At 51.9% G+C, this 14,846-nt stretch overlaps 1 protein-coding gene across 1 annotated transcript in view; it reads right to left on the bottom strand.

The window, feature by feature from the left end:
• Window positions 1–458: 458 nt before the first annotated feature.
• LOC113971712 (heparan sulfate glucosamine 3-O-sulfotransferase 3A1-like) overlaps window positions 459–14,846 on the bottom strand; it is a 33,870-nt gene continuing 19,482 nt past the window's right edge. Inside the window, exon 2 of the mRNA XM_027691896.1 lies at window positions 459–1,388. Within this exon, the coding sequence (XP_027547697.1) occupies window positions 770–1,388 (619 nt within the window). The 3' untranslated portion in view covers window positions 459–769. The remainder of the gene's footprint in view (window positions 1,389–14,846) is intronic.

The raw sequence follows: 14,846 nt of genomic DNA, 5'->3' as shown, positions 1-14,846 counted from the left end.
GCAAAAAGGATGCAATAGGGAACTCTGGTTTAGAGCCAGCTCCTGTGAATGAGGCCTTTTGACTACCTGGCAATTTTCATCACAGAGTCAAAAGAATCATTTGTTTCCTTTCACTTTTGGCTACCAAAATTATTTTGTCTCAAAACAAAACAAAGGATTATTGGTTTTGGCTTCTATGAGGGGAAAAAGAAGTTTGGTTGATGAAAAGAGCTTGATTTAGTGGGGGTAAAGGTAAAACAAAAAATTGGATAAATGAAGAAAAATCGACCAAATGTTTCATGCAATAAAAAACCCCCTAGGGTGAGGTTTGGAAAGCCAAATTAGGTATTAAGCCTCCTTTGTTTTATTGTCAAAAGCGGTGAGGTCTGGCCTAAAATGGCACTTGCAAGCCAAAATCTGGATGACCCTTCAGGAAGACCCTGAGCTCCCCCAAGCACCCTGTCACTTCCAAAAACTTTACACCTGCATTTCTTTTACAGAGGCAGTGCTAAACCTTGGGCCCATGGAAGGAAGCACCCGAGCTGCAGGTGATGTCGACAGGACCAGGTTGCTCTTCACAACCTCCTTTTTGTGGGTGGACACATCACCTCTTCTCTGAGAGAAGTAAGAAAACAAAGCAGCGATAAAAGAAAAGAATAAATCAGAGCAAATCATGTTTCAGCACAACTATTATTTTTTTTTCTGTATTTCGCCCCTCTCTACTGATACGTAAAAAAAATATATATATTATATTATATTTTCCTTTTCTTAAATTATTTTTTTTTCAGCCTCAGTCCCAGCCAAAGTCCTGCCCCGTCATCTGGTAGAACTTCATGTTGAAGGGCCGGTAGAAGTCCCGCAGCCTCTGCACCACCTCCTGGTCAATGTCGGGGTGGGTCCTGCCTTTGGTCTTCCCCAGGCAGTGGGGTTTGCTGCTGCCTTCCGCCTTCTTCAGGCACGGGAACCCCTTGGTTTTGTTGAAGTAGAAGTGTTTGTCGGTGATGATCCTCTTGAGGCCCAGAAAGTCCTGGACCCTGCCCAGCTCCCCCGCGGGGTCGCTGATCAGCCTCTCCCCGCTGACGAAGAGGATCTGCCCGATGGGGAAGTAGAGGAGCCAGTTCTCCAGGTGCTTGGCGTAGATGCCAATCTGGATGGCGCTCCACGAGGTGTCGATCAGGCCCGTAGTCCTGTTTTTGAAGGTCAGGCTCTCAAAGGTGGGGATGTCGGGCTTCTTGGAGAGCGTCTGGGTGTAGTCCGAGATGGCTCTGGTCACGGGGTCCCGCACCACCACGATGAGCTTCGTGCCCTTGGACATGGAGGAGATGCGGGCTGGGGCCTCCTTGGTGACGAAGTAGCTGGGGGTCTTCTCCATGGTGATCTGCCCCTCCAGCGTCCTGGGCATCAGGTCCCTGGGATAGGGGGACAGAGGGACACGTTAGTGCCAAAACTCCCTGGGTGGGGTGGGGGAGCTGGGTGTGGGCAGTGCTGTGGGCATGTCCCAGGTACCAAGGGCAGGATGGTCCTGAGCCTCACACCTCCAGCCCAGCTCTTTCCTTCTCAGGAGACCCACAATACTCTGATTCTGCAAAGATCTGAGCTTGTTCCTGATTTCCTGCTTCCTTTACCTACCCATTTACCTGGAATTAGACTTGAACTCGTCTGGCCTCTTCAAGGCCTCCCCTCTTGATGGGATCCCACCTCCCTCCTTGCAATGGCACTGTAAGAACACAGCACACCCCCACAATCCTAATGCCCTATCCCTTTAAATTCCTCCCTGCCCACACTGGGCTTTCCTGCTCAGTGGCTTAAATTCCCTGGAATAACAGTGAATTCCTGGAGTAACAACACTCCCTTCCTGCAGGAAAGAGGGATTTTCAAGGGCCTGGATGCAAGACTTTATCTTTTGGTATTTTCCAGGTGGCATCAAGTTGATGCCACATAGAAATGTGCAACATCAGCTCCCTGACCTCAGCAATTTCCTTCTTTTACCCCAAGACATCCTACACACAGGCTGCTTCAGGGAGCTGTCCTAGATGGGAGTGGGAGGGGATCTGGGGCTCAGGCCAGGGTCCATCCTGTTCCAATGTGTCTGTGAGACTTCAGAGCCCTCCTGGCCCAGGAATGGGTGTGTTTTGCTAAAGGACCACAGGATTTGGTGGCAGGATAACCTGAGGCCCTCCATGTTAAACAAGGCAAGCCAGGAAGGTGTAGGAGCCATATGAGCATCCGACTGCTCCTCCTGGGCACTCCCAGCAACTCTCCTTGCTCCTCCTTTCCTGCCACACAGCATCCCATCCCCTCACACACATCAACCCTGTGTATCACCCCCAGACAGGACCAGCATCTACAAAACACCAGTGATTCACACCACCATCACTTGGTTACATGAACCCATCCTGCCTTCCAGGCTCTCAGCAGCGTTTTCCTCTCCGCGGCCGATGTTCCAACCATCCCGTCCTTCCCAGGGGGAATGGGAGATGAATGGGAGGTGGCTGCAGCACCAGTGAGGTTCACTGCCATCCCACCAGCAGTTCTCATGGCAACTGCAGCCCCCCACGCCCTGAGCCCTCAGCTTTGACCCCTCTGAGGCCGTGACACCCGTGCTCAGTGATGAACTGCTCCGTCCCCGCTTTACTGCCACCGTCCTGCAGCAGCAACATCTGCTTTGCAAACCTGTGCAATATGCCAGCAAAATTAAACTCATCTATCAAAAAAGCAACAATGAAAAGCCAACAACGGCTAAAAACACCAATAACAACCAAACCCCAGGCTGTTACGTTACAAATGAGAGAGCAAGGAATGACCCTTCCCTAAAGCAATTCCTTTTGCAACCATATTACACAGAGGCTGAGCAAAGGCATGGTCCTAGAGAAACCAGATCTTTGCTGAGGGTTTCTCTTTAGGGGAAACTCCAAGAATTTGGGCCACTCAGGATGGAGAATAAATGAGCTGAGGGGTATGAGAGAGCTCTCACACATCCTGAAGGCTGTGAAGACATAAAGGGAATCTCTGCTGAACTAAAGGTGGCCCTTGCCAAGCAGACACATAATCCTACGGTGGAATTTGCCATCACTTGATGTTGAGAAAGCCAGAAGGAAAACTGGTTCAGAAACAGATTGGTCAAATTTATGGTGGCGGAAATAAAGTGGTGGCAATAAAATGTGGGAGACCTGGAGCCACCTGAGCCATGGGGAGCCCCTCCACCCTCTATTGCCCTCAACTGGGAGGAGATTACAGGAGGAGATCTCCAATCCCCAGCCTTCATACACTTGTCTGTGGACACCTGATACCAGCCACCATCTGGAAGGAGGCACTGGGCTGGAAGTCTCTTTGCTCTGGCCTGGTGCAGCTGGTTGGATGGGGTTTTGCTCAGGGCAGCCTCACTTTTGACAAGGACATGGAGAGATAGGACAAGGGGTGATGGCTTTAAAGTGAAAGAGGGCAGGTCTAGATTGGATATTAGGAAGGAATTTTTCCCTGCGAAGGTGGGGAGGCCCTGGCACAGGTTGCCCAGAGAAGCTGTGGATGCCTCATCCCTGGTTCAAGGTCAGGTTGGACAGAGCTTGGAGCAACCTGGTTTAGTGGAAGGTGTCCCTCCCCCTGGCAGGGGGTTGAAACAAGATGATCTTTAAGGTCTTTTCTGACTCAAACCATTCTATGAATCATTCTGTGAATCACCTTTTTCCCCCAAATGCATCAAACTCACATTTCTCTGCTGTGGTGGTGTTGCCCTGCAAGGAGTGAGTCATCTGGAAGCACCTGAACCCTTGGAAGGGCGAAGGAACCAGGTCATACCCCCTTCCCCACTGCCTGCCAGCTTAGTCCCCATCAGTCCCTGCCCCTGTAAGAGCCTCCTGCAACTCAGAGTTGCTCTTGAGCAAGAGCAGGAGCCGCCGAACCAGCAGCAGGACAAGGGCAGCAGGATGGCACTGACTTCTGTTTGTGTTCTGGTGAGTGTTGAAATCTCAGCTGTGCCTTCCCAAGGAGCAGATTAACCCCTTCCATGGCCAGGCTGCAACACAAAGTGCCCCTCAGTGCCCAGGAATGAACACACACCTCCACTGCTGGGCCGGCGGGCAGGGACACACCAGGAGCCCCGGGAATGTGCTACCACAGCATTGGGGAGATTAATTAATTACAAAGGGCATCTTTCATGGACATAAACAGTTGCCTGGAGGCCTCCTCGGACTAATGGCATCTGTGTTTTATTGCAAAAGAGCCACTTGAAAAGACAAGAACCACAAAAATGTTTCTGGCAAGAGCAGCCACCAGCAAGCCCTGCCAGAATAAATGGATTCTGTTATTTTAATTTTAGTAGAGCCCCGAGCTTTATTTAATTACTTAATAGGGGAGGAAGACTTTCCTCAAAGGGAGCATTTCAGCCAGGCATGTATATTCATATCTGGCCTTCTCCAGGTCCACACTTTCTTCCCAGCACTGGTGTCCAAGGTCCGAGACGGTTCATGCTGTGTCTGGCCAAAGACCCTGGAGGTAGCTCATGAGGGGGGGTGTGACCCCTTCCTCACCCCAATGGGCTTTGCAGGACTTCATTTTGGTCACGAAACAGCTTGGATTTGCCTTCCCTGGGAGCTGCTGCAGCAAAGCCTCCAGCCCCTGGCCAGAGCAAGACGGGCACAGCCATAGGGTCAGCAGCCCCAGAGGCTCAGGATGGGGTGGTGCTGAGCAAGGGCTGAGCACCAGGGTTAGGGTGACAGGTCCCAGTGATGCACACGGGGCTGCTCAGGGATCTCTTGATGCATTTGGTTTGCCAGTCCTCAACATGGGCACGTTAGTGCTGGGGTCACATCCCAGTAACTGGCTCCCAAGGCACTCCAGGTGCGAGAGCTGACCTTTGGTGCCATGTTTATTACGGCTTTTGTAGCTCTTTGTGGACTGTACAATGAAGCCTTTAAAAAGCTGGACTCTTAAGTTTCCCAGGGTGTTGGCTCAATCCCCGCCCCGGAGATCAGAGTCCACAGAGACGCCCTCTGATCTCGAGTCTCTGTTCTTATCAAGAGCACAACTCCAGGGAAGAAATCACATCAAAAAACCAGAATAAGATACGGGACTCCCTCCTCACAAGACTGAGCACCCAAGGGTTGTGTTTCTGGCACTTCAGCTTGGAGGAGCAGAAGCAGTGATAGGCGTTGGTGGTGGTTGCCACCAGCTCATGCTGGGAACACACCTTGGCTCCCCCAGGGGCTGGGAAATGGGTCAGCACAGCTGGTTTGCCTCAGCTGACCTGTGCTGCTGTCCCGTCAACTCCAAGCAGCAGGAGAAGCTGATGACTGGCAAGAAAACAAGCACTGGTTGTTCCAGAAATGGGATTTTTGGGAGGGAACAGCCTGTTTCATGCAGCAGGAGCAGCCCTGGGCTGCTGTTTCCCACAGAGGTCGGAACAGCTTTTGGTCACTGGATTCAGAAAACCCCACGTGAGTTTGCTGTTTGAAGTCCATCTGCTGCTTTGCTCCCAGCTGGACCGAGCCCTGTCCTGCTCAGGACCTCCTGGGCTCCTTGGCAGCAGGCAAGGCACGAAGAGCAGCTGTGGATGGACTTGCTGCAACCCTTTCCCACATAAATCTAGTCCAGATCTCTTTCCAAGGGAGGCTGACGTCAGTAGATAAGGGCAGCTCCTCACCAGGCCTGATGCCACTGCAACCCAGAGCAATAAATAAAGCTGCTGTGATTACAGGTCAGCCCCATGGGCTCTCTGGGCTCCAGTAAAACCTGCCCCAACCACGTGCTAAGCGCAGGATTCATCTCCTCTTAACCCCAGAAGGTGAGTTCCTTCTCCCTGGCAATCCTTGTATAACTTTTTAAAAACAATCAGCCTGCCAGAGCCTGGGTATCCAGGCTGGATGGACTGAAAGGATCTTCCAGAAGGAGATGTGCCAAGCCTGATGCCATAGAGAGGAATGATGGTGTCATCTCCCTGCCCTGTGCTGGCAGGGTCAGCACTGCCCTGCATCAAAGGGTCTTGCACCCCCTCCTGCATCTGAGTGCATGGCCAGGTCTGCCTTGAGCTCAGCTGAGTTTGTGCACTGCCTGAAATGGCAATTACAATGTCACTGGGGAGGAGGAGGATGCAGGGAATGGGTCTGGACCAGCGCTGGGATTTGCATCCTGCAGCAGGGCAGCTCCTCACTGCCAGAGCAGGGAACAGCTCAGGGGGAATGAGCAGTGAGGGAGAAAGATCATCAAATGCTGACGTCCTGGTCCCAGCAGCAGCAAGCTGGGGCTGGCACATGCTCCCCCTGACAGCCTCTGCTGTCCCCGGGGCAGTCACTGGTCACTGGATGCAGGACAGGTGAGCAGAGGGGTCTGCAGGCAAACACAGCACAGGTACAGCCTGAAGGGCAAAACCACCACCACCGAGTCCTGAGATGCAGAAAACTCCACAGCTGGGGCATGTGCCTGGCAGTGGCAGCTCAGGGACAACGCCTGTGTCCCTGGACCCCTCCAGCAATGCTGCTGGGCCACCTGAGTACTCTCCCCACCCGCCTGCAGTAGCAGCAGCGAAGGAGGAACTGCTGTGGCCGAGCCCCTTCTCCCCATATTGATATTTACCCCTATCTTTGGCCGTGTTCCTGCTGCTCTGGCCTCAACCCTGAAAGGGCACACAGGACAGGAACTATCCACAGGATAAAGGATGGGAATGAAGCAGAAACATGAAGCCAGAACTCCGCAGAGTCTGTTTACACAGCCCTGGGCTTTCCCAAAGGTGCTGGTGACTTGTCCTATCAGGATCTTCCCATTACACAGCCTGGGGGGTGCTGTGGGGTTATGAGGCACAGCAGAAGCAGAGAGACACTGCTGACCCCTACCCTACACCCCAAGACACCTTCCCTAGCCAGCCTGGGGCACTTTGATCCAGCCTCAAGGTGCTTTTTCCATCTTTGCCAGTAGCCTGAGCTACTGGTCCAAGCAGTGGGATACACACAAAGAAAGGGTGGGGAAGGAAAACCCCTGGGCAGGTATTAGAACATCTCAGGAGCCTCTCTGAGTAGTTGTAAATGAATGGGACAACAAACTTAGGGCAAACTGCAAAGGAAAAATCTGCCCCCTGTTACTTTTTCCCTGCTCAGCTGGTTTGCTGCAGTTTGGTTTTGCTCCCAAGGCAAAGTCCAGGGTTTAGCTGGGACTTGAAGCTCCCCAGCCTGTAGCAACAGTGGGAAAGGAAGTCTCTCATGGTGGCAAGTGCTGTTTTTAGGGAAGTGCCACTGAAGAGGTCATCGCAGGAAAAACCGTATCAAAGAACTGTTGCTCTTTCTGGAAGAGCCCGACAGCTCTGCAATCAGCTGTGAGACCTTGGATCCCACAGAAGAGCCTTTCTGGCAAGGAAGGGCCAAATCTGCTCCCAGAGATGCAACACATGCTCACAGGGAGGACTGGACCCTCTGGGCAGAGCTGGAGAAGCAGAGCAGAGAGGGAAAATCAGCTGTCTGAGGGGGTTTATTTCATGTCTCGCTTCTCTGCAGAAACACCGCCAGAATTTCTGTCCCCAGGAAGGAGCCAGACACCAAGTGATGGGCAGGTGACACAGCTGGCAGTCCTGGGGGAAACACAGAGCCCTCTCCAGCATGAAGCTGTGGAACAAGGAGGATGAGGAAACTGAGGCACGGCCAGCACTGTGGCTTGGTGCAGCCTCACGCCCCCAGGGTGCTGTGCATCCCTCCCTGGGCCACTGCAGCCACCAGCAGGTTGTCTTCTCCTCCCCCCAGCATTTCTCTTTTTCTTTCAGATCATTTTTAAGTAGTGACTCTGCAACAGAAATTTATAAAAAAACCCAAACTTGCTCTCACAGGCGCTTCCCTCCCCCTGCAGCCCACGCTCCCAGAAGTACCATTACAGCATGTACTGGAGACGATTGAAAAGAAAGATGCTCTGGCAAGAGTGATAACTTGATGTAACCAGGAGCGAGTCTGTATATATAAATTAAAAAAACACTGCCTAAAGAGATGAATCCCTCCCTCCCATGAGACCAGTGGCTCAGCCCAGGGGCTGTGCTGCCCTGGCAGCTCTAGCAAGGCTCTAAATTTGCTTTGATGAGCTGTGAGGGTACATCAGAGTTGGCTGAGCCTCCTGCTCTGCCTTCCTTTAGATCTCAGGTGAAATCAATACATGGAAAGAAGCATTTCAGGAAGTGGAGAAAAATGAAAAAAAACCAACAAACCTCCAAGAAAAGCTGTGGGACTGAGGAAGCTGAAAGGAAAGGGGTAAAGGATCAGAGAGGTCTTCAAGGAAAAAAGAAAATCACTCGTGTTGCTGGATGTAAAATCAAAACCAACTGGCATTAATAGCAAAAGGACACCCTTGCCATTGGTTTTAATGAGGATGGATTAGGCTGAGCTTGGAGCAAAATAAGAGACAGGAATAGACCTGGGAGAGGACAGTGAAGACTGTAGGTCTCTCCTACCCGTACCCATCTTTTTATCTGGGTAAAGATAATACTCAGGGAAATCTCGGTACAACACAACCATCATTTCCTGGAGGACACTGCACCCTCACAAAACAACTGCAGTAGAGTCAGGGGCCTTGGGATTCCCTCTGGCTCTGCCCTTGTGCCCCCACAGAACCAGTGCAAACTGTGCAGGGTGAGCACATCACCTGCTGGGATAAACATGGCCTTGTTCCCTTGGCCATGGTTGGAAAGGTGTTTGGGAGAACTGCTTCATTTCCACAAGCAGGGAATGATCCCTGGGTTATTTGCTTCCCCAGGATGTGCTGAGGAGCCTCCTGGCACTGTGGCATGATCCCTGTGCCCAGCACAGAGAGGTCCCTCCCAGCACACAGGTTTTTCATCATCTCCAATAATCCAGAGGGGTTGAAAAAATTAAAGCAAACATGAAATATGAAGAGAGTAGGTTTGGACTGATTATTAGGAAGAAAGTCTTCCCTGTGAGGGTGGTGAGGCCCTGGCACAGGTTGCCCAGAGAAACTGTGGCTGCCTCAACCCTGAGGCCAGGCTGGACGGGGCTTGGAGCGACCTGGGCTAGTGGAAGGTGTCCCTGCCTTTGGCAGGGGTTTTGAATGAGATGGTCTTTAAGGTCCCTTCTGACTCAAACCATAATGGGATTCTGTGAAAACAGGCCTTCATTGGGTTGGGATGTGCTGGGAGGAAAAGGGAAGTTCTTAGAGCACATGGGAAGTATCACCACTTTTAGGAACTCAACAAAGCAGCCCAAAAACCAGACCTGGTGGCAGACCTGAGTGTGGGCACCTCCCCCTGTAGCAGAGCCCAGGCTGCAGGGACAGTCACTGCTGGGTGCTGCAGACACAGCCCTGGACACAGCCATCACTGCTGGGGACAAACGTGGCACACCACTGACATGCCACCTTCCCAAATACAGCACCCTGGAAGAGGCAGGGCCTCTCCTGCCCCCAGCCCCCAAATGTGCCCTCTCTGTGCTTCCTGCTGGCACACAGGAGCAGCCTCAGGAGCTCCCCAGCTCATCCTTACAGCGGATGCTGGAGTTTATTTGAGCAAGCCCTGGTATTTATGTATCTCATTACATCTGCAGCCAGCAGCATCTGTTTCCACGCTGTATCTGTCAAGCAGCATCTTATCAGCAGAGCTGCTTTTCCGTCCCTCCCTCCACTCCCTCCAGTCAAGCTCCCTCTGAAGTTTAGGGCTGGCTGACAGCCTAACACAGGTGCAAACCTCTGCCTAAACTGCAGCCCACGGGGTCCCCCAGGTGTTTTCTCTGTCCCCATCCAAACCCCCAGCAGTGACCATGGCCAGTGGTCCCAGCCCCAAACCCGCAGGGGTGACACAGGGACAGGGCAGGAGTGACACAGGGACAGGGCAGGAGTGACACAGGGACAGGGCAGGCAGCTGTGCCCATCCAGGCACCCATGCTGTGCCACCCACATGGGCTGAGCCAGGCTCTGGAGGGTCCTCAGCAGACCCTCCCCATTGCACACTGAGCACCGTGGGCAGCTCCACTCCCTGCACCGGTGGGTTTAACCACCTCAGCAGCCAAGAACAAAACACTCCAGGAACCTCACTGCCCCCAAAACAGGCTCCCAGTGCAGCATCTATGGGGGTAACATCCAGTGTCACCCCATCCCGAGGTCACAGCCAGGAAGCCTTTCCCCTTCCGAACGAGCTGGGAAACCCATCAAAGGAGTGCCGCGGAGCAAACAGCTCGTTTGCACGGAGCGTTACTGATAACTCCGGAGGTGGAGATTCTTCCTGGATCTCGGGCTGCGACCTCGGTCAGGAAGAGCAGGAACAATCCTGGGCCAAGGGCAGGGCAGCTGGGCAGGAAGCGGCAGTGTCCCCAGGATAAGGGGTTCATCTGCCCCCAGAAGACCCCCGTGGGACCAGGCACACGCGTGACTTCACGGTGGCTTCCCCGGCCCCGGAGCGATGGACCAGGAGGGCTGGGAAGGGCAGGGGAGGGTTTGCACGCAAAGAGGGGCTGCACGGGGGGCTCTGCTCGACAGCCCTGTGCCCCCACTGTGCTTTCAGTGCTCAGCTCCTGCCTCGCTGCCCCCCTGGGGAGGGAGATTGCACTGATCAGAGCTAATTACAGCACGCAAACCCTCTGCCTAATTGCTCTGATTAATTATTGATAGGCAGAGCTCAAGCTCTGAGGGCAGCAGGTAAGCAGGGAGCCCTGTGCTCGGGCAGGTGTCTCCTGGCTCCTTGTGCTGAGAGATGATCCTGCTGTCCCAGCATCCTGTGACCTGTCTGGGAGAGGGAAACATACTGAGAGGCTCCCAAAAATCCTCTGTGCTGGGAAACACATCTGGGCATCTCCTGGAGACCACCAGTGCCTAAGTGCTATCGACAAGTAGAACCCCCCAGATGCCATTAGCTGTGCAAGCCATTGATTTTCTCTGCTGGAACAAGGAACTCATCGGAGCTGAGGCAATCTCAGGTGGCACCACCACCTCCTCCAAGCTGGCCAGCCGGGCTTTGGAAAAGGGGAGTTTTGTAGTTGTTTTCTCTCCAGTGGCTAACTGCTGGTAAATCCCAGCCCTGTGCCTACCAGGAGCAGATGAAGAGCTCTGGAGCCCTGAGCCACATCCTTTATATGGGAATTGAGACACCCCTGGGCAGCTTCTAAAGGAGTTCTCTCTGTTGGGTTGGGAATGGGTTCATCAGCCATCTCTGCCACTGTCCTGCACTGGTTCCCCATCACCCCGCTCATTAATCCAGCCTTAGAGCTCCTCTCATGGCATTCCCAGCAGCTTTGGGGAGTGGTTTGGGGTTTGCCATGCACTGAGGAGCACAAACCCTGCCTGTCCCCATCAGACCTGGACCTGCACTTATCCAGCCTCTCCAGCACCACTCCCCCAGTGACAGCTTAACCCAGCAGTGGTTGGAGATCCAGGTGGAAGGCACGAGTTGTTTGCCAAGTCCCTGCAGCACCAGCTGATTCTCACATGGGAGCAAATCAGGCCCACAGTGATTTCATCATATTTCCAACGTGGTTCCCAAATGAAAAGTGACTCTTCATTTCCCAGCTGGATTTGCTTCGGTAAATTCAGGCTTCTGGTGGCTGGTTCTGTTGGCTTTTGGGCACTGCTTTATTGTAACTGTGGTCCCTCTAAATGAAAATAGACACTCCAGCTCTCTTCCACGGATGCCTCTATTACTGGGGGACGAGAGGCTGGACGTGGCTCAGCAATGTGAGTCTGCAGCCCAGGAAACCATCCAGGTCCTGGGCTGCATTCCCACAGCGTGGGGGGAGAGAGGGAATTCTGCCCCTCTACTCTGGTGAGATCCCACCTGGAGTACTGAGGCAAAGCCTGGGTCCCCCAACATAACAAGGATGTGGAGCTGATGGAGGGAGTCCAGAGGAGACCACAAAGATTCTCTGAGGGCTGGAGCCCCTCTGCTCTGGATCCAGGCTGGGAGAACTGGGGGTGTTCAGCCTGGAGAGGAGAAGGCTCTGGGGAGATGTTACAGTCCTTTCCAGTGATCCAAGAGAGCAGGAGAGGGACTTCAGACAATACCCTGGAGTGACAGGACAAGAGGGAATGGCTTTTGACTGATAAAGGGCAGAGTTAGATGGGATATTGGGAAGAAATTCTTGGCTGTGAGGGTGGGGAGGGACTGGCACAGGTTTCCCAGAGAAGCTGTGGTTGCTCCATTCTCGGAAGTGTCCAAGGCCAGGTTGGACGGGGCTTGGAGCAACCTGGGCTGGTGGAAGGTGTCCCTGCCTACGGCAGGGGGTGGAATGAGATGATCTTTAAGGTCCCTTCCAAACCGTTCTGTGATTCTATGGTTATTTTACAACCTGCTGACTCCTCTTTATGCCATATTATGCCAAAGGAGGATTTTCCAGCTGAAACAATGGACATGACCCTTTTCCATCCTTGCACCCTGCCCTTCTCCCTCGCAAGTGCAAGTCAAGAGCTCTCTATTGCACTCCCACCATGCACAGGGTCAATCACTGCAGGAGGGGGAAGGCAGAGGACAGTTCATGTGTGGCTGGACACGAGATCCAAGTGACCCAGCATCTGATATAATTAAACCTCAACCTCATTCTTCCTCCCTAAGGGCACTCCTGAAGTCTTACATGGGCAAATCCCCCCCAACATCCTCCCAGGTGCTACTGGTGGTTTTGGAGGGACCAGAACTGCATCTTCCCCCACCTGGACCCAGGTGAACCCTCTTGATGGGCTCAGCCTTGGGATCCCAGGGCAGAGGGGTTGGTACTGGAGAGAACGTGGAAAAACCTCCACCCCCAAACTAATGTGTCTCTCACTCAAGGATCTCCAAGACCACACATTTCAGCCCTGACTAAGCAAATCATCTTAAAGAGGAAGGTTAAAGAACTGTTTGTTATTGGAAGTGTCTCCCTCTTATTTTTTGATAAATTAACTCCAGCTTCATTACTTCATGATATATTTCCCTTGACATTTAATTATACTTACCCCAAACACATTAAGCCAATCAGTCTGAACAGCTTCTTATTAATATGCAAATGTCTCCTTTGAAAAGCCATGAATCTGTGAAAAATCTCTTTAGGCTTCAATTAGGCCCATTTGGGAAGTTGGGAAATCCCCAAGAAACACCCTCCTGGCCCAAGGCTGGAGGGGATTGGGGGTCCAGCCCCACAGACACTCCCCAGTTCCTGGTTTGGGGATGGAAGAAGGGGATGCTGCCACACACTGCAGCACTTTCTTAGGCCTGGAGACAAGAAAGTGGGAGGTTGAATCCTGCAAACCAACATGGTGTTGCCAGTTTATCCCCATCCCAGCCTCTCTCTGTGCCATCCCTGGAGAGGCTGTGGTGCAGAGTGACCCTCTGCTGGGACCACAAAGGGGAGCTTCGCGTGGAAGCTGCAGAAGATTCCGTGAAATCTCGGCTTTCAGCAAAGCAAACAGGAATCCGGTTCCCCCGGCGCCACAGGCAAACGGGACATGATTTGCATTAGGCAAATAAATTGAACCACACAATTAACCATCTGCCCTGCAACAGATTTGGGTTCTGCTTTACAGCATCACTTCCACCCTCCCTGCGCTCCCACATCCGCCCGAGCACCGCAGGATTTTCTGCTGGGAAACCAACGGGGAATAAATTCACTGATTCATTCCTATAAATAATTGGAGAGAAACATCAGTGTAGGTACTACAGCTCCGGTGGCCTTTGGCCTCCTGGACGCATTTCCCGTGGATTACGACAATGGGCAAACCTCAAAACCACCTCAAAACCTTCCAGAGCCTCCGGTTCCCACCAAAAGCCTTTAGTCGCTAAACCAACACGATTTCCTGGGAGCTGCTGAGTGCCACATCATCATCTCAAGAAAAAGTTACCCATTCCATCTCATTTCAAAAAAGGTTGCAGGTTTCTCTGGGGTTTTTTTTTGTTTTGTTTTTTTTTTTTAATACGATTTAGTGTAGTTTTTTTTTTATTCCCTCCCATCAGACATCAAGGTCGGAAATACATTGCAATCAGCGTACTATATAAATAGTCCAATTTTGGAAAACGGCTCTCATGAGCAATAAAGAAACCCAATTTACTATGCACTATAATAAAAATATCTCTTTTAGCGTATAAATCAAACCAAAGTGAACAGATAAAAAAAAAAAAATCAAAATCAACTCGGCCCCCCTGGTGTCTGCCCACGGCCCAGGGGAAGGGCTCGCCTGCCCTGTGTCAATATAAGCAAGAGCAAATCTGTTAAAAATTGCAGCCACCACTTTGTTTTCTAAAGGTCCCAGTTTATGCTTCGGCAGAAGAAGGAGGGCTGGGGAGAGGTCGGCCAGAAACACAATCCTTTCCTGTATAAACACTGCAGCCTGCGCTGATTTTAAGTGCATCATATGGTATATATTTTATGTGTGTATACAGAGAGAGAGAAAGGGAGATTTTTCAAGCCAGTCAGAGACATAAAGTGATCTTATATCATCTAAAACCAACAATCATACTTGGACTTCTGGCAGTTTTCCTTGCAGTCGTCCCTGCCACCCCCCTGCCCCTTCCCCCCCGGGCTGCCGGAGCGCGCTGCCGTCTGCCCCCATTATTTTTCACAAAGGCATATAAATCACTGTGGAAACTCTTATTATCTTATTTTTCCCTCTGCTTCTCTCTTGTCTGTTTTGGGAAAAATTAATGCATTTGTCTCCAGAAAAATGTGCAGTCTCTATAATTCAGTTTTAAAACAAGCACAACTAGCAAATGGATAGACCTCGGTTAGGAAACTCATTTTTCATGCGAGTAATTGAACCCTTCCCTTCGATTTTTCCTTTGGGTGTTAAAGACAACTGATGCCTTCCTGGAATTTGCTGAGGTCTCAGAAAGGTGGAAAGACAAGACAGACAGACAGAAAAAGCAGAAGAGAGAAAGAAAGAGGAGACAGAAGGAAAGAATAAGATGAAAAGAAAAAAGAAGGGAAGGGAAGGGAAGG

Source organism: Neopelma chrysocephalum, unplaced genomic scaffold, assembly GCF_003984885.1.
Source record: "Neopelma chrysocephalum unplaced genomic scaffold, ASM398488v2 Primary Assembly neopelma1_84, whole genome shotgun sequence".
Taxonomy (NCBI): Eukaryota; Metazoa; Chordata; class Aves; order Passeriformes; family Pipridae; genus Neopelma; species Neopelma chrysocephalum.
Note: the sequence above shows the minus strand (reverse complement) of the source record. Positions and strands in the feature narration are given on the sequence as shown.